The 20,850-nt window shown below is 46.2% G+C and overlaps 1 protein-coding gene across 6 annotated transcripts in view; it reads left to right on the top strand.

The window, feature by feature from the left end:
- LOC108929064 (transcription factor 12-like) overlaps window positions 1–20,850 on the top strand; it is a 70,054-nt gene that overhangs the window by 37,251 nt on the left and 11,953 nt on the right. For 4 of the 6 annotated variants that reach the window (XM_018743367.1, XM_018743366.1, XM_018743365.1 and 1 more), the window contains 7 exons: window positions 3,350–3,479; window positions 3,678–3,730; window positions 14,751–14,850; window positions 15,946–16,085; window positions 16,490–16,637; window positions 16,947–17,014; window positions 20,383–20,479. In XM_018743367.1, the coding sequence (XP_018598883.1) occupies window positions 3,350–3,479; window positions 3,678–3,730; window positions 14,751–14,850; window positions 15,946–16,085; window positions 16,490–16,637; window positions 16,947–17,014; window positions 20,383–20,479 (736 nt within the window). Of the gene's footprint in view, window positions 1–3,349; window positions 3,480–3,677; window positions 3,731–10,250; window positions 10,457–14,750; window positions 14,851–15,945; window positions 16,086–16,489; window positions 16,638–16,946; window positions 17,015–20,382; window positions 20,480–20,850 lie in introns of those variants that run through there. The other 2 variants (XM_018743370.2, XM_018743369.2) reach the window with 1 other exon arrangement.

Raw genomic sequence — 20,850 nt, 5'->3', positions numbered from 1 at the left:
AACCACTCTCTGAACTTACTTAATGGATAAGTGCTCTCAAGTTAACTCGGCAGAGGGCCGAAAAAGCCTTAACCATCCTCTCTGTGAGACCAAGAACAACTCTGCTTAAAATTGTTGGTCTGGCAGTGTGAAATTCAGTCCTTATGGACCACTAGGCCTGTGAATGTTTGGAACCAAGTCATTGGAGCAGCAGGCCATCTGTGGCCCTGGTCTTCCTGGCCCGTGTTGTCGTGACATCATCTGCGCATGGCGTAAGAAGCAGCAGGTGTCATTACATGACGTAACTAAGGCCCAGTGCATCATGCCAACAAACGTGCAAAAGGTACACAGATCTAGGAGTGGTCCGCATCTTTCTATTCCCCCTTGGGAGAAATTTTATCATGATTAATGTGAGGTGATGTCATTAACAGCAGTATGATTATCACTTCAAGTTACATGTGACATTTGTGTCTAGGATGTTCATATGCAGAGACCTTGAGTGGGAAGGCTTTAGACGATGTTAAACCCTTGTTCAATATTGGCTCTTCATGCCATTGACTGAGGTGTCGTAAGATTTAAAAAAAAGAAAAAACCCTCAGGTCATGTTCAACTGCTGATCAGACCTTCCTTTTTCCCCAGCTTTGCTCCTTTAAGGGCCTTGGTCTTCCTTTATCAGGTCTAGTCTTTAACTCTGCTTTGGAATTTCTAGTGTGAACTCAGCAAATTGTGGCTGCTTTAAGATTTTACATTATGGTGTAATTTTACTCATTGTAATTTTACTAATGCATTCTTATTCAGTACTTCCCCTCATTCAGTTTATTTTTCTTAGTTACGTAAGTTTGAACCCCGTACCTTCCCATACGCTTAAAGTCAACATGAGATTACGCTAATGAAGAGAGGCCCCTAATTGGCCTCCTAACCCAGTTTGCTGGTGGCAGATCAGAGGAATTGATGTCAGGCAAGGGTAGAGCGACTCTCTGGGCTGCCACAGTGCTAATCCACGCCCGTTGGCATTTCTGCGTGAGGCTTGCCACTCTCCGGCTGCTGCTAATGGGATGTGTCCTCAGAGAAACAAGATTTCACAGTCTGGAGGCCTGAAGACTGAGACAGTGTCGGGCGTACTGGCTGTTGTAGAGTGCTAAGCAGTGACTCTAGAGATCAGACAGATTGGACTGGTGAACTGTGATTCTCCCGCGCCCCCTCCCCCTGCCAAACACACACGTCGCACCAACCTTTCTCGCTATGGGACCTCGTTCCTGTCAGCTCAGGTCTCTCCTCTCCCAGCTTGTCTGCACTGGTCCTGAGCCACGCTGGTGCTGATCAATACACCTACGCAGCGTACCGAAGGGGAGGGAAATCAATAGGTTAGACTGACTGTATCGACCTCCCCTCGCAGTTCACTTTGGCTGTTAACATTGTCGCAAACCCACGTCCTTCTGTAACCCCAGAAGCATTATGTGTGAAAGGCAGTTCTGTGACTCAAAGAATACTACAAAAGGACATTCAAGTTGATGTTTCCCGGTGGAAATGTGAATATGGAGCCTTAATTCTTTTAGCTTGCTAAAGAAAATGCAGCAATTATTTCTGCATTGTGTTATAAACATCGTCTCTGGCTCCAGGACAGTGTATGGAAGCACTTCGCACCGATGAAGGGAAGTGATGAATGTACAAACAAAATATTTCAGGGAACGGTGTTTACTCCCCTTCTGCAGTCTGTCAGATCTAGAAAGGCGGTCGATATCTTTCTCAGTTGGTTACAACAGTTTGTTTTTGTTTGGGTTTTTTTTCTGTGTTTACTTTGTCGTATTTGTACAGTTTTAAACATCAAGCATTTGCTAAAACTGAAATGTAAACACTTTTTTTTTTTTTTTTATTAACCCTTATTGTGGCAACAACATTAATTATAAAGGAAATCTTTTTCTAAACCACATGTGGCCAACAAGAGAGCCCACACTTTCGAAGACATACTGCACCAAACTCTGGGCTTCAGCAGAGTTTGTAAAATATGTTAAAAAGGATTTTACAATATACTCAGCTTATGACATATTCACTTCACACTTTTTCAAGTCTCATTGCTTAGTATTTTCCTTACTTGTGTTATGTGTGCTGATTGTCGTTGTTAGCTAATAAAATGTTATTGTTTTGCAGGTTCTTTGAAATGCATTGCAAAGGGTGTTTTCTTCCGTGGTTTGCTTTGGGTTGTTTTCTTAAACAGGAGTATGTTCGGTGCCTAGAGGTGACATCTGTAGTTGTAATGGGCGATATCAAATGAAGTGGGTTTAAAAACTAATTGGTTTGGCATGGTGATGTAAGGGGAGACATGCAAGCTTTCAGGAGAGATCTGACCTGCTGACTTGATCAGAAGTGTTTCAGTGAAGTCACTCGTAATGAATCATTTGGGACTAAGATGAAGGGGTTCATGGCGACACCTCCCGAAAGGACTCTTAACAACAGACTCACTGGTGAGCAAGACCTCTGCTTTTGGAGAGATGTTGAATTAACTGTTAAAATATTCCACCTTGTTTGTACTCTAATTATTCAGTGTGCTGGAGATTCGGCAAGATGAGGAGCGTAAATGACGGATGCCGTGTTTTCAGCTGCGTAACCCAAGGAACGCAGACTGTGTTTTGCTGCTGGGGGTCAGCGTGTTGATGAGCAAGGCCGTAAATCACAACCGGTAGTCGTCCCTCCTGGGTGCTGAAGGTTACGCGTCTTTGTAAAGGATCCTGTCTCTGTTCCAGCTGAAGATATATAGCATAATTTATGTTCTCTTTTTTGCATCCACACAGAGGCCTGATTTGAGCAATTTAATGGTTTTGTTTTGCTATTGTGCATTAAAGGAGGGCAAAATGAGTCCTTAAAGTATATTGCTGCATTCTCTCCATTGCAGTAACACATCTACTTGTGGACAGTAATCCAAAAAGCTTGCTTCAGCTTGAATCCATTTATTTAAATAGAAGGGTGTTTAGTATGAATTGACTGTTAAGAATGCACAGAGGGGAAACGGTGTTAGACGGGGAAAAAGTGTACTGACCTGTCCCAGTATTGATTCAAGACTTCCAACTTTGCTGTTATGGGTCATTTCCTGTCAAATTGTGGCAGTTTTTACATATACGTTTATTCATTTAGTGGACGCTTTTCTCTAAAGTTACTTACGATGAATACTCTGTACTATTTAGCTGGCGTTTTTTAATCCGAAAGTGTCGTTTTTAGTTGGTTTTTGTTTGCAGATTCACAGTGCTAGTTTCTGATGCCTAGTTGCTAACGAATACCCATGCTGCAGAAGTACGAAAGCACTTTGCCTTCATGGGAAGTTTCCTGCAACAGCCTGGTGTTATACTAACCCTGTGCACCTTTCTCCATCCAACAGTCTCTGCGCTCAGATCTCAGTCTGACCACCCCAGCCTCCGCGACCGCATCTGGGAAGACGGCTGCCTCCCTCTTTCCTTTCTCCGGCACAAACCCGAGAAGACGCTCCTTACAGGACTCTGCCCCCCTCGGTGAGTGTGTTTGTATTGCCAACCCAGTGTTCCCACATTTGTTTAGCTGCGCCTTACTTAATTGTTCCACATCCATTTTAAATGCCAGTTCAACACCTTAGTGTGACAAGCTGGAAGAACGTCATTGTCAAGAGATGCAGCACTCTGGTGTATCAGGTCTGTTATACTTTGACTGAATGCTGTTTCATCTTTCCTCAGATCCCCTGCAGACAAAGAAAGTGCGCAAGCTCCCGCTTGGACTGCCCTCCTCGGTGAGTGGACGAGCGCTTTGTATGCTCATACACCCCCTACACACAGGTCTGCTGTGGCCCATGTGTAGATGGATCAGCAAACCATCTCACATGGTTTTCCCTGTTCTATTTGTTACTGTGACTTTGTGTGTGTGTGTGTGTGTTGAGAAGAGAGATTTACGAGGCCATCCCCATCAGCATCTCAACTGGCAGCATGAGGAGCAGGGGCCCTTGCAGTTTCACCTTTTGATGTTTAATTAGTCATTATGTCACCATACTGGGGCACCGTCTCAGATGAATGACTGAGAATGGCACATATTTCCATTTGTGATGCTTCTGGTGGAGGCAGGTAAATGAGCATGCAATCGGGGCCGCTAACACTTTAACATGATTGAATTCGCAAAGGCACTGTTCTGCAGTAACGGCGTGCGGCTTGTTCATGGAGACATTCCAGAACGGCGGCAAGGTTTCTCGTGAGCTGCACCCACAAATGCGTGCCTAGCGAACCGGGCAACTGTTCTGCACAGCCGAACCCTTACGCGAGTTTTGTGGGTTTCCGTTTGGAGAAAATAAGTGTTCTTGAGTCAGAAGCTTTTATTCAGTTTCTTCACAAACAAATAGTGAAAAAGAGGGAAGACAAAATTCATGGGCAGAATAGGAAAGTGAGATTGTGAGAGTGATTGGTTGCTTTGCGGGATGCTCCTCTTTGTTGTGTAAATGGATGCAGGGCTTTCATTTGTGAGCGCTTAACACAGGGGGCAGGTGTGCTGGCGAGGAGTGTGACTGCGGGCAGCGTGGTTGTCAATTGATTCACCTTTCGGCAGCAAGCACAGCAGTTCGACCAGGCGAGCCATGTCTCTCGGTCTGATCGCAGAGAAAGACCTCTGGTCTCACTGTTTTCTGATCCTTTTACCCCTCTGGTCTCTCTGTCTTCTCCCTTCTTCAGCAACCGTAACCGTTCACAGTATGGACACGCGGTAGCTACAGACCTGTGAAATCTTCCAGCAGCTGCATGCATGTACCGTTGGCGCTTTAGCTTGTGTAAGTAGCATCCCTCAGTGAGTCTGAGGAGGGAACACCTATTGAATGGACTACACACACTGTTATGCTGCCATTGCCACGTTACACCTGCACATCAGCAAGCAGGTGATGTGTAAACGCTTTTTATAAACACACACGTTGTCCGAGGCCGCTTGTCCCAAGTGGGGTCGCAGCAAGTCGGAGCCTAATTCAGCAACACAGGGCGCAAGGCCTGAGGGGGAGGGGACACCCCAGATGGGATGCCAGTCTGTCCCAAGGCACCCCAAGCGGGACTCGAACCCCAGACCCACCAGAGAGCAGGCCCTGGCCAAGCCCACTGTGCCACCGCACACCGCCACCGCCACCCTTTTTTTTTTTTTTTTTCCTTAAATATATAAAAATCACACATTCATTCTGTGTATCTTTGGATGTTGGATCCTAGTTAAAGTCGATGTGAATGGCATTATAATGTCATACAGAGCGATCCACTGTTATGAACCGACAACTGGATGAAGATGGCAAGAGAGAGAATGCGAGTGAGAGGGGTGTTAAATTGCTGCGGCGAAAGACGCATCTCTGGGAGGGAGCTGGAGCTGTGTCTGGGCTCCTCTGACAGCTGTCAGTCACTGTAGTTTTCCACCTTTCCAGGGAAGCTTTAAACATAGCAGGATGCAGGGGAAGCAGCTGTTTTACCTTTTGGCAGTTTCCTAAAACCGTAGTCAGTAGAGAAAGTTGGTGTATTTGACCAAAACGTCACTTCGCTGTTCTCAGTATGTCATTTTGGGCACTTCTGATATGAATTTGGAAAGTGCTAAGCACTGTGAAATAAGTGTTTGTAACATGCAAAAAAATCTAGATGTATGATGCTGCGCCCTAGGTAAGGTCAGAATGCTGCATAAATGAAAATGTACGAAAGTGCGAGCTGATGCTACTTGTCAAGTGTGGCTCGATAGAATGCCAACTGGCAGTTTTGTGGTTGCACCTGCATGTGAAAGTGGCATGTGACCCAGGGGGAAGTGGAGCAAAATGTTAGCAAGATGCATTCTGGGACAATGGTACACCTTTGTGGTTTTTGCAGTATTCATACAAGGATCCAGATATATAGCCTACTGCCACGTGTGTCCAGTGTGAAAATTGTACGTTGTGTTTACCGGCATTTCCCTCTGCCATGCCACAGATAAATAGGTGTGATGTTGGTGGTGGTAAGGATTGCAGTGTGAGAGGCAAGGCAGTGTAACACTTCAAATGAGGGCCCTGACTGTGATGATGAGGTGACTGTGCTTTGTGACAGATCACTTGCACCACACTCTCTGCCGGTGAGTTTCAGTTAGCAGAAGAAACAAGATGGGGAGAAAGAGGAACTGAAGGCCTGCAGTGAGTCTGGCAGGATACCAACGACCTTCATGTGGACCTGCAGCGTGGTCCAGACAGACAGGAGGACCCTACACCTGATGTCTTGGTGCTGCATGGGTGGCACGCATGGATTTCAATTCTGTGTTTTGGCGCTCCCTTCCCTTTTTGTATGAATCAGTGCAGAACGTTAGTAAGGGTGCCACCTAGAGGTGGGAGTGGCGCTTACAGGCTAAAGACAGAGAGCTGAACAGTTCTTCCCTTTGAACCTGAGATTCTGAGAGGAGGTCAAGGCCTACCTGGGACCGCACAGAGCAGCCTCCTTATAAAGTATGTGACGGCCTCCTTGTACCACCCACAGCACAGATGGGTGTTTGATGTTGTGCATTTGGTGCTTTCATGTACCATGGGCTGCCTCTGTTCTTTGCGCAAATAGTTTTGTTCTCATCTTGTGCAGATAGTTCTACAAACACCGAACAGTGTCGTATAAAATAAAAATACTGTATGTTTTTGTGTGTGCTTGTAGTATATATGTATGTGTTGCATTATATACAAATACTGTATATAGTATGTACATGTTCAAAATAACATCCATTAATATATGCATTTAATATACATTTAAATAAAGCAATTTACCTCAAAGTATTAGCTATTTATAACTTGCATGTATTTTTTTATTGGCAGTTAATATTTGTAATATCCTTTGAAGAGCAGAGAAAGTTTTCCTCAGGCTTCCGATTCTTGATCCTTTTGATTTTTTTACCTATTGTCGGGTTGTACTTTGAGTAGAATTTTTCATACATGTACTGTATACAGCCAGCCACTAGGGGACAGTGTGTTATGCTCTGGTCCACTTCATAGGAAGTGGTCCACTTAATATTCATAAAAATCAAAGGTTCTAATGCCCCATATTTAATTTTATTTACAATTGTTCATATGTTTGCAGTGTTAGAATTTCATTTTAATCTGTGATATTATTAATGAGTGATTAATGAACAGCCTTCATTATTATCACTCCAAAAACTGAACAGTTTTTGCAAAGACTACTAATGATTTAATGAGCAGCCAACATAAAACAAATCTGAGAATTTTTAAGGGAACCATACATGGTGAGACCATCATGCTTGGTGCCTCCAGATTGTGGATTTTAAGACTAAACTTCAGACCTTTGTTACCACCTGCTATTGTAATACTCTTGAGCAAGGTACTTAGCCAAACTTGCTCTAGTGAAATATAGCCCAGCTTTATGTATTGCTCAATATTTGTAAGTAATTTAGTATGTCACTTTTTTGCAGAAAAGTGTTAGTAAAATGAATAAATGTAAATTTAATGCAGTTATAGCTATGTATCAGAAAACAAACAGTATAACACAGAAAGGTAGATGAGAGTGAGTATCACTGTGGTAGGACTAATTCTGCGACTGGGGCATCTGGTCCTGTGTCATGGGCTGTGTGCGCATCCCCTTTTATGTGCAACACATGTAGCCCTCATATGAGGGACCAGCACCCCAGCGAGTCATGTGAGCTGTTGACCCATGTATTGGTCTTATTCTCGTCAGGCTTCATGGGTCGCAAGTCGTCGTTAATCGCCAGAACAGGAGTGCTGTTTCTAGGCGAGTGTGCAGGCAGGATGCATGTGGGCAGGTGAATTCCAGGATGCTCATTGTGTTCAGACATGTAAACAAGAAGAGGGGAGAGGTGGGAGCAGTGGGACAAAGCAACAGGCTGTCGTGTAACCAGGTCTCGGGCAATTTGGCTCTGAGCCGGGATTAAGTCTGGCAGAAGCAGCACTACAGGACATGTATATTTACTCCGCAAAGCCCCCAGACAGCCTGCTTTATAAATAATGAGGTCTCGCCTTCAAACGAACTTCCCCCGAGAGGAATTAGGAACTGTGTCGATGTGGGGAATGAGGTCAGTGAGACTGGAGGACAAATGCTCACACCTTGCTGTCATGTTTGGGTGGTACTTCTGGCTGCTTTGATTCTCTTAAGAATCATCTGTCACATGTAGCACCTGTTTTGGACCATTCATCAGCATTAAGAGGGCAGTTGCGGGGCGTGGAAAGTGCTCCAGAACATGGTTGCCCTTGGAGGTGTAGAAATGATCCCACTTGTACGATGTCAACTTGGGAGAAAGCAGTTGAGCGCTCGTTTTGGAAGCGGGAGGAACTCTGGATGAGAAGCAAAAAACCAAGACGATGCCGGAAGACACAGGAGACAGTCTGTGCTTTGGTGACCCACCTGCAGAAACCCAAACAGAACCGCTGCCAGAGAAGCTGCACAATCTCGTGTGATTAGAGTGGAGTCAGGTCAGGAGGGCCAGGACTTGGCCCACTTGGAGGAGGAGGCAGACATGTTTCTTTATCTGTACCTTTAATCCGAGCGCCGCCACATCTGCTGCCAGGCACGGGCCGGGTCGTTTTCGGACCCGAGTCGCGTGAGCCACGGCTGCTGACGACACGTCTGCCTTCGGCGGAAAGGCTAAGAGCGTGAGAGACGCTTCAGCCATTTAACCCCTAAAGTGACAGAGATGCGGGGTGTGAGATTAAAGGGGAGAGATGGACCAAACCACTGCACAAGTGTGTGGAGGGGGTGAGGGTTCTGCTGGCATAAGTGTAAAATACTGACTTATATGTATAATTGAATCTCAACCACAGTCCCTTTTAACTGAATTGTATTTTAGATAGTTTAAAAAAAATTTATGTGGTCTTAAAATATCAGATATATAAACAAAACTTGTTTGCATCAGTTTTTTTCTCCCCAGTCTGTTTCCCTTGTTCTTTTGTTGCTGTTTGCTTTCTTATCAGAGCCATGTTCTGAATTTGCAGTTAACTGGACTCTTCAAACAAACTTTTTTTTTTTTTTTTTTAATCGTGGAAGTTTTCTTCACTGCATCAACTTGAAATGGGTCCAGATTTAAAGCAGTACCAGCGTGTGGACCAGCAGCTTGGAAGGCTTTAAAAGCGCCTTTGAGAACAGAGAGAAATAAATAATGGCAGTTGTGAAGAAATCATGAAAAGTGTGTGTTTTGCGGGGCAGGAAGCTTTCATCTTCTCCTAACAATAACGTGCGGAGCGTCGTCTCGGAGAACATAGGGCCGCGCTCGTTCCAGGAAGCTCTGGTTTCGCACATGAAAGGCCGCCGCCGAGTAGGGTTTTACTGCGTGTTTGCGCTGCGTGCTGTTCGGCGCGATCTGCACATCAAACGTGGCTGTGTCCCCTTGGCCGTTCGGGAGAGATGGAACCCAAGCCCACACGGAGGATTGTGGCGGTGGTGTGTGGGACTGGGAGTTTGATAAGGCTTCAAGACATGAAGTCACAGGCCCTTCAGCTGCCCAACCTGAAAAACCCCCTTGACTCCTTTCCCATAAGTCAGGGGAATGGAATTGATGCATCGTGGTCCTGTTGGCATTATTGCCAGGCCCCTACGCAGCTGTTGACTCTCTCTCTCTCGCTCTCTCTCTTTCTCTCTCTCTCTGTGAGTGGGTGGAATCAGGGCTGGAACGGTCAGTCACTTACTGTTGCCCTCTACATATGGGTAAGAACGCTCTGCTGTACAAACTGGTGAAAAGGTGTAAATTGCATTGGATAAAGGTGTCAGCTGAAAGAGGTAATAAATACAGTAAGTCGTGGCCAATTAGTACAGATCACTGTTCTGTTTAACATACAAGTTGTGAATGTAAAGCTAGAGACAGGCAGTTTTTCCTCAGAAAGTAGCAGGGCTTAGGGCAACCCTGCTTTCTCATGAGAGCCACCCATCTAACTTAAACAGAAATCAAGTATTGACGAGTACACCATGCACTCCACAGTGAACCTGCTCTTTGTTGAGCAAGACAGTATTAAAATTTCCTGCGTGCTAATATATTTTTTTTTTGTTATTCTTTAGGGTTTCCACTAAAATTATTTACATTTCATTATTTCAGCTTAGCAGAAAAAGGAGAGAACATCAGGATATGCAACGTCCATCCTGTCAGTTGACTGAGTGACTTTGTCGACCGCCCGCCCCCCTTGCTGTCTTTAGTCGTCTTTCCATCAGCAGTTAGAGAGCTTAGGGAGGGAAGTAAAGCCCTCAGATCCTCCTCCTCCTCCTGCTCCCACTCCGGTCACCCCTACTGACACTGCCTACATTGGTGCAGTCCTCATTTGCATAAGTTTCCTCTGAGTAGCCCCATGTGCAGAGAGCGCTGCTGGAGGAATTAGTTCCTTCTGAGCGGCTTCGATGCTTGTGTTGGGAGAGCGCGTGCGGACTGCCGCTGTGCCCTGAGTGTGTGTTCCAGCCTGAGACACCGCGATCGCTGCTCGCTCGTCATGTACTGCGCCTACCCTGTGCCCGGAATGGGCAGCAACTCTTTAATGTATTACTACAACGGGAAGTCGGTGAGTGTGTGTGTGTGTGTGTGTGTGTGTGTGTGTGTGTGTGTGTGTGTGTGTGTGTGTGTGTGTGTGCGCTCCATGGAGCAGGAGGCTCCAGAGTTGTGGAGTGCTTAAGGACTCACACAGTACCGTGTCACTTCACAGCCTGCCCTTTTGTTTCCCTGCCCGCTCCTCTCCCAGTGTTTGTTTCTGCCGTCTGACTGAACTTTTTGTGCCATGTGTTTCCCTGCAGAACTTTTCAAAAGCACTTGCTGACTGCTGTGTCACTTCGTCTTCGCATGATGTTGTTAGGAGAACGTGGCTAAAGACCAAGATGGCATCTCCGTATGAGCACATGCCCTTCCGTGGGAGAGTTTTTAAGAATTCCAAAGTTAGTCCCTTTCCTGTAGACTTTGGTGGGGAGAAATAATGAATTAGCCCGTTAGTCCAGCACTGCACCAAATGGAAATGTTTTTTCCGTCTTCCCGGCTGCCTTGAAATAATAACAAGTCTGGGAGTGATTAGAGAGCCTGTTAAGGTTAGCATCTCTGTGGCTCCATCTGGGTCCAATCACAGGGCCCTTGGTGAGTCTGCAGGGAGCCCCACGCAACAACACGGGCGCTGAGCGCGCTTTGAGCCGTCATACACACGCACCCCTGTGTTTGCTGTGTGATCTTTTCTGTGCTTTGTCTGTCTGGAAAGCGAGTGGGTTCTCTGTGTCGCCCCGTCGTCCCTTCTCCCCATGTGTCGCTGTGTGTTCTTGAGCCTCCCCGCAGGCCACACCTGTTTCCATGTGGAAGGGGCTGGACCTGTGTGTCCCGGAGCATTGCGTACAGCTGTGCACTGAAGCTATCACAGCTCTCGTTCGTTTTCCTGTAAAATTTTTTCTTAATCATTTAATGAGTTGCTTTAGAAGTGCTGTTGAGATTTTGCTTAGTGTCATCAGGGAACAAACGGAGCCAGGGTGCGAGGGATGTGTCCCAGACAGGGTACAGTGATGGCTGTGGTCCGAGCAGCGTCCTGGATGCCTATCCTGGTTCTCTTTGTTCCTGCACCACAAAAAGGACCACTTTGATCGTTGTAATATTAAGTATTTCCAGACTTGTATCACAGATGGGAAGAGAGGGGCAATTAGTAGCATGTGCACTTTGTGATTATCATCTGGAGCACTTGGTAAATACTGCGTAATGATCAAATATATATTGTCCCTTCTTTGATTTTCATTTTGAATGTGTGGGTTTTTTAAATTTATTTATTTATTTTGGTGAAATGGTGTTAGGTTTCTTGACAGCTAACTGTCTGTTTTATGTTTCAGCATTGAGTTGTCTGAAAGTTACGCCTCGAGTCCCATGTATCCCCTTCGTGGCACACTGGGAATGCCATTGGCGTGCAAAGAGTTCAGACGTTGTTTTCCTCCTATTTGATTTGAATTTTGGGGTGTTTTTCTACACGTTTTGCTGGGTTTTTGGGAACGGACAGTGTTTTTCTAAGGTGTTGCCCTTCCCCTTTAAAACCCCTCAACTTAAATAAGGATTTGATGATTAATACCCTAAGAAATGAAAACCGTCAGCAAATCCTGGAATAATAAAATGACTCAGTGCAGTAGATGACGAGCTTCTCCTATAGAGGCATTACGTTTAAATAGCTGTCCCATGTGGCACTGAAAGTTTGCTTTTTTCCTGGTTAACCTATGAGTTCACAGTATGACATGGCTTTTAAAATGTTTTGCTTTGACTTTTCTCAGCTGTGATGTAAACCCGTGACCATGACAGTTTGCCTCGGAAGAGTCATTGGCGACAGTTTCACAAATGTAACATCTTATCAAGAAGAAATGTTTGGTATTTTGTCGTCTGCCTTCACTGCTGCTTTGTGTAGGGAGCCCACTTTGCACCTTCTCTCAATGGGCTTCTTGGTGCCTCTCGTGTTTGTCATCAGACCGCTTCGCTCAGCTTCCTCCCTTGTGGTCATGTAGGATCACTGGGTGCGCACAGCTGTTCGTGGCCATGCCACAGCGGCCACTGCAGGTAGCCTGTTAGTTAAAGGCGCTGGAGGTTTTCAGTTCGGTTCCCAGCAGGGACTCTGAAGTACCCTCAAGCAAGTTACCAGACCTGAATTATAGCTTTACTGTGGCAGATGCGTAAATTAGGTGGGCTTACGTAACAGTATTGAGTAAGAATGGTTTTTCAGCAGTGAGAATAATCTCCGAACGCATGTCGTGCACTCAGATGTCAACGTGTAAACCCGTGAGCCCCCGTGTATTGATGCCTGCACCCTCATATGTGACCCACATATTGAGCCATTTTAGCTGCTAATTGTCCGATTTTACCGCACTCGCCCGCAGAAAGCTGCGGTTGGGAAGGGGCATGAAAGGGCCAGCAGCTTAGCTCTCCTAATGACTCTGGGTGCTGTGAGTGACGGCTCTTTAATCAGGAATCTGGTAGAAAGGGAAGGGCTGGCGGTGGTCCCTGGTGCCGTGGAGCATTTGCTAATGGTTGCACCGGGGTAGCCCACGCTGGGCTGGGGGGGAGTAATTAGCTTTATCCCAGGCCATATGCTGCCCATTGAGGCTGAGGTGGGGGGGACCGAAGAGGAACTGGTGCACCAGTCTGACCCGGGGTCGCCTTGGGAACCACGCCGCTCGGGTCATTTACAATCGCAGCCGGTTCTTCCGTGCGTGCCCAGCGCAATCTTAACTGATTAAGCCGGGAGGGGGGTTGGCAGGGTGCACGCTCAGTCGGCTTCCCGGCCGCCCCCTGTGGGTGCTAGTGTAGCGCCGGGGGCTCCCGTTCATTTCCACATCAAAGCGGCCGGTGGGGCAGCAGGTGCAGCGCAGGCGTGTTCGTTTTGTTTGTGTGTGCATGTATACGTTTTCATCGGTGTATGTTTGCGAGTTTTGTGCAAGTGTTAAGTTGAACTAGACTTTTTTTTTTTGGATTAGATTTTTTTTTTTTTTTGGTTGTTGCTGCATCTCTTTCAGATTTGAACAGTCTTTAAAAACTCCAGTGTTATGATTTACTACTAATACAAAAGCATTTTTGTAGGAAACAGGACAAGTGCAAGTGGAACACATGCTCTGCAGGTGTGTGTTACATGTTACAGGAATGGAGCTGGGCTGTCCTGAAGAGGTATAGCGCCAGTTTCTGCCTTCTCCTACAGCCCCTTGACATGGCTGAGCTGTGTCCTGCTTCTCCTGACCATGTATCATTACACCGCAGGCACCTTGTGAGAACAAATTATTTTTCATGAACACAAGGGAGTGTTATGTACGGTGTGTTAAGTGGTAATGTGCATTTCCTTTTTGATTCATTTGTCCATCAAACTTTCTTAGCTTTTCTTACTTTTGTCATTAAATCTTGTCACCATATCGGTGCCTTTTAGTGTGATTGGCAGAGGACTGCCTTCAGTGTCACACGCTCCCATGTTCAGTTGTTGACTGTTTTTATTTGGTTGTTCACTGGTTCTTCAAAGCAAATTTGTGACCTTCTCAGCATGGGTCCAGATGTTTTGGTGCCTTTGAGCTGATCAAATTTCGTAAAGAATTAAGGCTCTCAATGTGTCAGGAGTTGTGTACTTGTGCTCTCTCATGAAGAAGTCAGTGTTTCTAGAAGGTATTGATTATGTAGTATCAGACCATTAAAGTGACATCTGGCCTAGCAGGAACCGTACACCCCCCCCCCCCCAGTTCACCCCACTGAGAATACCCTGTGTTCAGTATTTTGTGTGATATTTGTTTAGAAAATATTTACACACCTTAGCAAAGCGTAATACAGCCATTTAAAGGAGTATGTATAAAATTTATCTGCAAAAAGTGTTCAAGTTGCTTTGGACTAAAGTAGCTTAATACTTATCATATTCTCAAGGGTTATTTTTTGTTCCTGTCTTATGAGCTGTTGCTATTTGATGGCCGGGGGAGAGTGACCTGGCCTTGGTGTAGGCACTATGTTGTCTGAGACCGGGAAGAACCCCCCAGCCTGTAGGGCTACTGCAACACATGAAGCGTGCAAATAATCGTCCCCGGGCCCTCGGGTCATCCCGGTGGCTCTTACCTCACGTCTGACACGATTGTCTCCTGTCTATCGCAAAGAGCCTCTCTTCAGACCACAAGCTTTTTGTGTCTTTGGAAATATGGAGCTGGTGGTAGAGTTTAAAGAGAATTTAGGACAGTGAAAATATTGTTTCTGGAGTTTTAAGGGAAGCCGATGAAAAGAAAGACTGCATGTCAGGTGCCGTTATCTGTATCGCAGCTAAGCAGCAAAAGTTGTGCCCTTTAATGTTAAGTGTCTGTTTGCTGATTGTGTTGCTTATCTTCTTCTGGCAGGTTTACGCACCATCCCCAAATTCCGACGACTTCAACAGAGACTCTCCCTCGTTCCCATCTCCAAAGCCTCCCAGCAGCATGTTTGCAAGCACTTTTTTTGGTGAGTGAAGCCAGGCCTCGTGCAACGAAAGTGTTGTACTGCAGGTGTTTACCAGGCCATTTGCAGGTGTCGCACAGCTGTCCAGAATTTGTGACGGAGGGTGAGGCAGTGCTGTCAGTCCACGCTTCGCAGTCTGGACTCGTGGTTAAAGCCTTATAAAATGCTTTAAGGTTCAAACTCAAGCAGCAAGGGAGCTGCTCTTTTACCCTTAGGAAATGCTGGACTTTAAAATCCAGCTGAATATGCTTTAATGTTTCCAGTTGCGTGCTTTGGATTGAAACATCTGCTAAGTTAATGTAATGTTATGCAGTGCATATTTCTGGAATTAAATTATTTTCCTGAAGCATCAGTCAGTTACAATATTTCCTGTTAGCCTTTTGTCTTGCCTCTCTGTGCACAGAGGAGTATTAATGGCACCATAACTCTGGCATTGTGTAGAGTGTGGCTTTCTCTGAAGAATCATTAAGGCCCTTTCTGCTTAAAAGAGAAAGTTCCACCAAAATTCTGTTGCTGCAAAGTGTCCCTGCTTTCCAAGGACACTCCAGCCTTTGGGAATTTGCACGGAATCCAAATCCCTCTGCTCCCCTGGTCTGCGCTCAAGGTCCCCGAGACGAGAGGAGCTGATGGAGGAGACGTGTTTTTTCAGCTGTGCTCGGGACACAGCTTGTGTTTCACAGCAATAAGAGCTGATTGTGGGATGGTCCCAAGCCGCCCGAGGTTGTTTGGAGTGTGGGCTGTGGCACACAGGACTCATTAAATCCAGCTTTCTTGCTTTATAAATGATTTTCATTAATATATCGGTATTATAACAATATGGATACGTAGATATATGATGAAACCGGCTCCCTACAGCCTGTAATAGCAATGCACTTTTATGCTGAGGTGCAGGATTAAGTAATTATTAGAAGCTGTCACATTAAAGCTTTGCATTTTGTTAAATATACCGCTGTTACTGTGTAATTTTAACAAGTATAATTATCAATAATCGTGCTTTCAGTAAAGAGCAAATAAACAGAATTTTTTTTCATGGTGAGGATGCGAGAGATTGGAGACAAAATAGTGTATTTTAATGTTGCTGATTTGATTCCGACTCAGATGGGACTCACGGTTCTACTGACCCCTGGAATTCAAGCAATGGCATCAGCCAGCCTAGCTATGGCGGGATGCTGGGGGGTCCTTCGTCTCACATGTCGCCATCAGGAAACTACAGCAGCCTGCACTCGCACGACCGTCTGGTAAGGGCATGTAGAAAACTCCTACAAATCTATACCCTTTATTTCTTGCTTACTTTGGCCGACTTGCCGTATTGAACATTTCTCCTTAACAGTCCAAAGCCCGACTTGTCTGCCTATGTTTTGTGTCATTCTGTCTGTCCTGAGCTGGTCATTTCATCCCAGTACCTTTTCTCATTCTTCTGGATAGTGGATGTTGCCCCACCTCGGTAAAGATGGGGCTTATTGCAGTGGTCACAGTGCCACCCAGTGCCTTGTTTACTGCATCTAGTCTGTCTTGCTGCCTTGCTATGACTCCCCCCACTTCCCGTCAGAAGGACCTAAACAACTCACATGTCAGGCGCTGACCTTCCTGCATCTCTGTTTTCTCAATGAAATTTATTTCTTCTTTCTTTTACCTCACGCAGAACTACCCTCCGCACTCAGTGTCACCAACCGATGTGACCGCCAGTCTTCCTCCCATGTCCAGCTTCCACCGCAGCAGTGCCAGCGGCACATCACCATACGTCACTGCCACCAGCACCCCACCTGTCAGCGTCACGGAAAGCGTCATGGGTATGTTGCCAGATGGCCCTGCTGAAGTCTTGCTGATGCACATATACAGTGAGGAGTAATCTCTTGTTCCTGGTAGTGCATTTTATTGGCTTACCATATTGTACACGGCTGTCTTTCAAGCACAGGTGGATTTTTCTTGGAGTTTCTTAAATATCCCTGCTGAAGGCTAGATTTAGTTCCTTTGAGCTCAGTTCATTGACTGATGAACCTCAGGTTTTGTCTACATTGTGTGTGTGTGTGTGTGTGTGTGTGTGTGTGTGTGTGTGTGTGTGTTGACCTGACTGATGATTGCTGGTCTTTTCCTGGCAGCTGGGGCCCGAGGCAATGGTGGCGGGAGTTCCCAGACAGGAGATGCGCTGGGGAAGGCTTTGGCTTCTGTGAGTACCTCCTGCTTCTTGTGTTCACTATTGGCCCTTCTCTCCATCCAGAGCTCCCCAAGAAAGTGTGCGGGAGGAGAAACAGATGGGGTAGCGGTCGGGGTGTTTTAACTCTATCAACTGGGCCAGTCATACCTGTTGGTGTTTATTTATTCATTTAGCTGATGCTATTCCCCAAAGTTACTTATAAAGTTAGGTTTGTACACTAAACTGCTTACAGTGATTTACCCATTTATGCAGTTTTGTAATTTGTGTAGCAATTTACCTTGTAAAATTTAGTGAAGCAAATATACCTTGCCTAAACGGTCCTACGTAGTAGGAGTGGGACTGGAACCTAGATTCTTTTGAATGCAGGGCTCTAACCTCCTCAGCACTTGCTGCTCCTTTCTTCCATTAGATAGTGCGGTGTTTTAGATGTGGTTTATGTGTGTTTATCTCAACATGAGATGACCAGGGGAATGAGAAAAGAAGGGTTTTTATTGTGGGGGAGGGTGGGAAGCTCTGGGCAGGGAGGGGAAGGTGTTGGGGGTTGGGAGACTCCATCTCATAGCTGCTGATTTCAGAGTTTTGAATGCTTTCAGGGCCATCTTTAAATCGTGCTTCACAGGAGAAACGGTCTTGGTGCAAAGCTCTTTCCTGCCATCTTCCTGGAGCAGTGTCTCAGAGTGATTTTACAGGACAAATGCTGTATCGGGAGAAAAGCTCGTTGCTCTGCTGGGCACTTGCTGCAGTGTGCAAAAGCTCTGTGATTAAATGCACAGGGCCCAAAGGATGTGTCTGGGACTGTTTCTGGGCCTAAGCTAAGGGTCTAAGCCGGGATGATTGTGGTTCTAATCTGGGTGGTACACGGGAAAGGAAATGCTGCACAAAAACTTGCTTGCTGTGACTTCCCCAAGCCCATGGATTATGCATTAGATTGGATAAGCAACTGTTGTGGAAGAAATGGGTGGAAAACCTGTGCATTTGTCTCCTTTTTCCTAATGTATTTCCCTTGAATGTTTGCCAGACAGTAACCCCTGAGGATGTCTCCAGGGGGCTTCCTTAGTCCGAACAAAATTGAACACTGCTTGCCCCCCTTGTTCTTGGAGGATTAACATACACCCTGGCTGCAGCTCTTGTGTGAGACAGTTTGCTTTTCTTGCCCATGCAGTCCAAATGTTCTGGTGGTCAAAATTTTCATCTTTACTTTTTCACCGATTCACATGGAACGGGGAGGAGTGATTCGGACAGAAATCGCAGGAGGAACTGGCTGCACGTCAGCACACGCTTGCTGAATGGGACCGGGTTGGGGGGTGGGGGGTTATAATAATCACAAATTAAGTCTTTTTGTATTCCTAGACTCAATTCCATTAGCATGACAAAGCTGCTGTGTAATGGACACGGTTGGATGGGGGGGGGGCGAGGGGATATGGGGGCTGTAGGAGTTACGCTTGAGCTCTGCAGGCTGCCCATTGTGCTGCCTTTGTCTGTTTATTGGCCCCCCGTTGCCCGGGAAGCATGACTGATGGGGGGAGGAGCCTGGCACGCTGCTGGAGAGCAGCCAACACAGCGGTTTGAATGTGGGAGGAGTTGCTGGGGACGACAGTATCGGAGACAATCGGGACACTTCAGTCCTGCGAGGTCAGGAGTCAGGATGAGGGGCTGCACATTTGCTGGGGGGGATTGACACGATTGCACAGCAAGCAGGGTATTGCAAGGCCCCTCTTTTATGTTTAGTTATTGGTTTAGTAGACATTTTTGTCCAGAGTTACTCGGATTAAGCGTATGGCGCAGTATTAAAGGTGTAGAGTACAGCAAAGTATTTCATGGCTGTGTCAACTGCCAGCTGTTTTTTTTTTTTTTTTTTAATAGTCAAAAATTGGATGATGGTAACATGAGCAGTAGGAGCTGAAGGCTGTGTAATTTATTGTGAAACAGGAGTATCACTTACTAATGAATATCACTTTTGTTTTTATTTCAAATTTTCACTGAGCTCCTCCTTAACAGATTCCTTTTTCTGAGGACTCATTAGTTGGATTGAATTCTAAATTCCCCTAGCTTTACATGAAATGTTTTTCACTGGGTGACAAAACATCCCCTTATCGAAATTTGAAACAAGGGAGATTAACTTGTTTTAATCCAATTTATGTTGGAACAAGCAGAGCCGTCCTTCTGTGTGAGGAATTTTTGAAAACATAATCTCCAGGCTTCAGAAATCTGCCAGCCCCCTGCACTGCAGACAGCTGTCTTGAACCTCCACCCTCTCTCTCTCTTATATACACACACACACACACACACACACACACACACTCTCTCTCTCTCTCGCTCTCTCTCTCTCTCCCCTTCCGGAAGCTTCCAGGCCTGCCTCGAGGATCGGTGTGGTGTGACAGAGTGAGCTCAGGGCGCCTTCTGGCCTGCCGTGCTTTGTCTCCCCACATTAAGACAGTGGCAGGCCGTTCGTCTTGCTCCTGGTCGGCTATTATCTGGCGCGTCGTCTGCGCTACGGATATAGGAGGGATCAAACAGCGGTGTGGTTTTATTAGAGTGCATCAATAACCCGGTCTGAGAGCGCGCTCCAGCGAGGGCGGGCGGGCGGGCAAGCAGACTGGAGATGAACGACGATCCATGTTGACTTGCTTGGCGACTGGCCATTTTTTTCTCTCTCCTTCCCTGGCCACCTCTACCGTTGGCCATGCTGTGTGCAGCATGCAAAGTGTACGGCCCAGTTACCAGGGTTTACAAAGCACCTTAATGTCTCTTTGTAGCAGTGAGAAAAGCACTTGTTTGCCCTTGGAGCCCGTGTCCCTCAGAATCACAATGTTGTCTTTGCCTCTTTCTGTTCCTGTTTGTTGGAGTAGCACTGCAGCAAATATATGAAGAAATGTCATTTCTAGGTCTATTTTTACAGTTCTGTGTCTTTAAGGGCTCCATATTTGTACTGACATTTGTGTTTTGTTGGTGCAGCGGAACTAATTCTGGGGTGGTGTCAGACACCATGCCACGTGCTTCCCATCCAGGAGATGATGAGTGGGAAGATGTGTCAAATGGAGGGTACGGGCATGCAGGTGTCACAATGAGCAATGTATGGCCCTGTGTTTCCCGTTGCTGGTGTTCCTCCACCTACCCCTTCCAGGACCTTTTTGGGCCGGTGGATTGATGAGCCCATTTGGCTGTGCTCCCTGTGAGGGATGGCACCAGCATCCGTAGGATGTGTAATTCACTGTGAATCTATTGTAAGTGATGTTTCCTGCTCAGTAGGTGCAGAGTGTTGCATGGGAGGAATTTTTCGTTTAGAGAGCCTACAAAAGAAAGCTGGTGCTTGTTGTGTTGTGAGGTGTGTTACTCACGGATGATTTCCCCCCTTTTTTCTTTTTCTGTCCCGCTCACAGATTTATTCACCTGACCACACCAGCAGCAGCTTTCCGTCCAATTCCTCAACGCCAGCAGGCTCCCCCTCACCCCTGCCGCCCGCTGCGGGCACAACAGGTAGGACGGCAATGGGAGAGCCCACCGGGGACTGCAGGACGTGCTCTGACACACAGCCAGCATCACTGTTGTGTGGACAGATCCCACAGTGTTATGTTAACCACAGAATTGTTGAGAAGAAATATAAAGTTATTAAAACTGATGAAGCTCAAGTGCTTTGCACTGATTGAGCCAATGCTTGTTTCATACTGATTATGTAATAATTGTCACTTTAAAGTGCCAGCAATCAATTTTTCAGTACCACTTCTCACATTCTCCACGAATGTGTTGTATTGGTTTAAATGTCTCTGAAAAGCATATTGTTTGTTTCTGATCTGGCACAGCCCGCACAGGTCCAAACTCCAAACATGTTTAACTCTCACATTCGTGCA

The sequence above is a fragment of the Scleropages formosus genome, chromosome 7 (assembly GCF_900964775.1).
Source record: "Scleropages formosus chromosome 7, fSclFor1.1, whole genome shotgun sequence".
Classification (NCBI taxonomy): domain Eukaryota; kingdom Metazoa; phylum Chordata; class Actinopteri; order Osteoglossiformes; family Osteoglossidae; genus Scleropages; species Scleropages formosus.
This window is presented reverse-complemented; position numbering and strand designations above follow the sequence as displayed.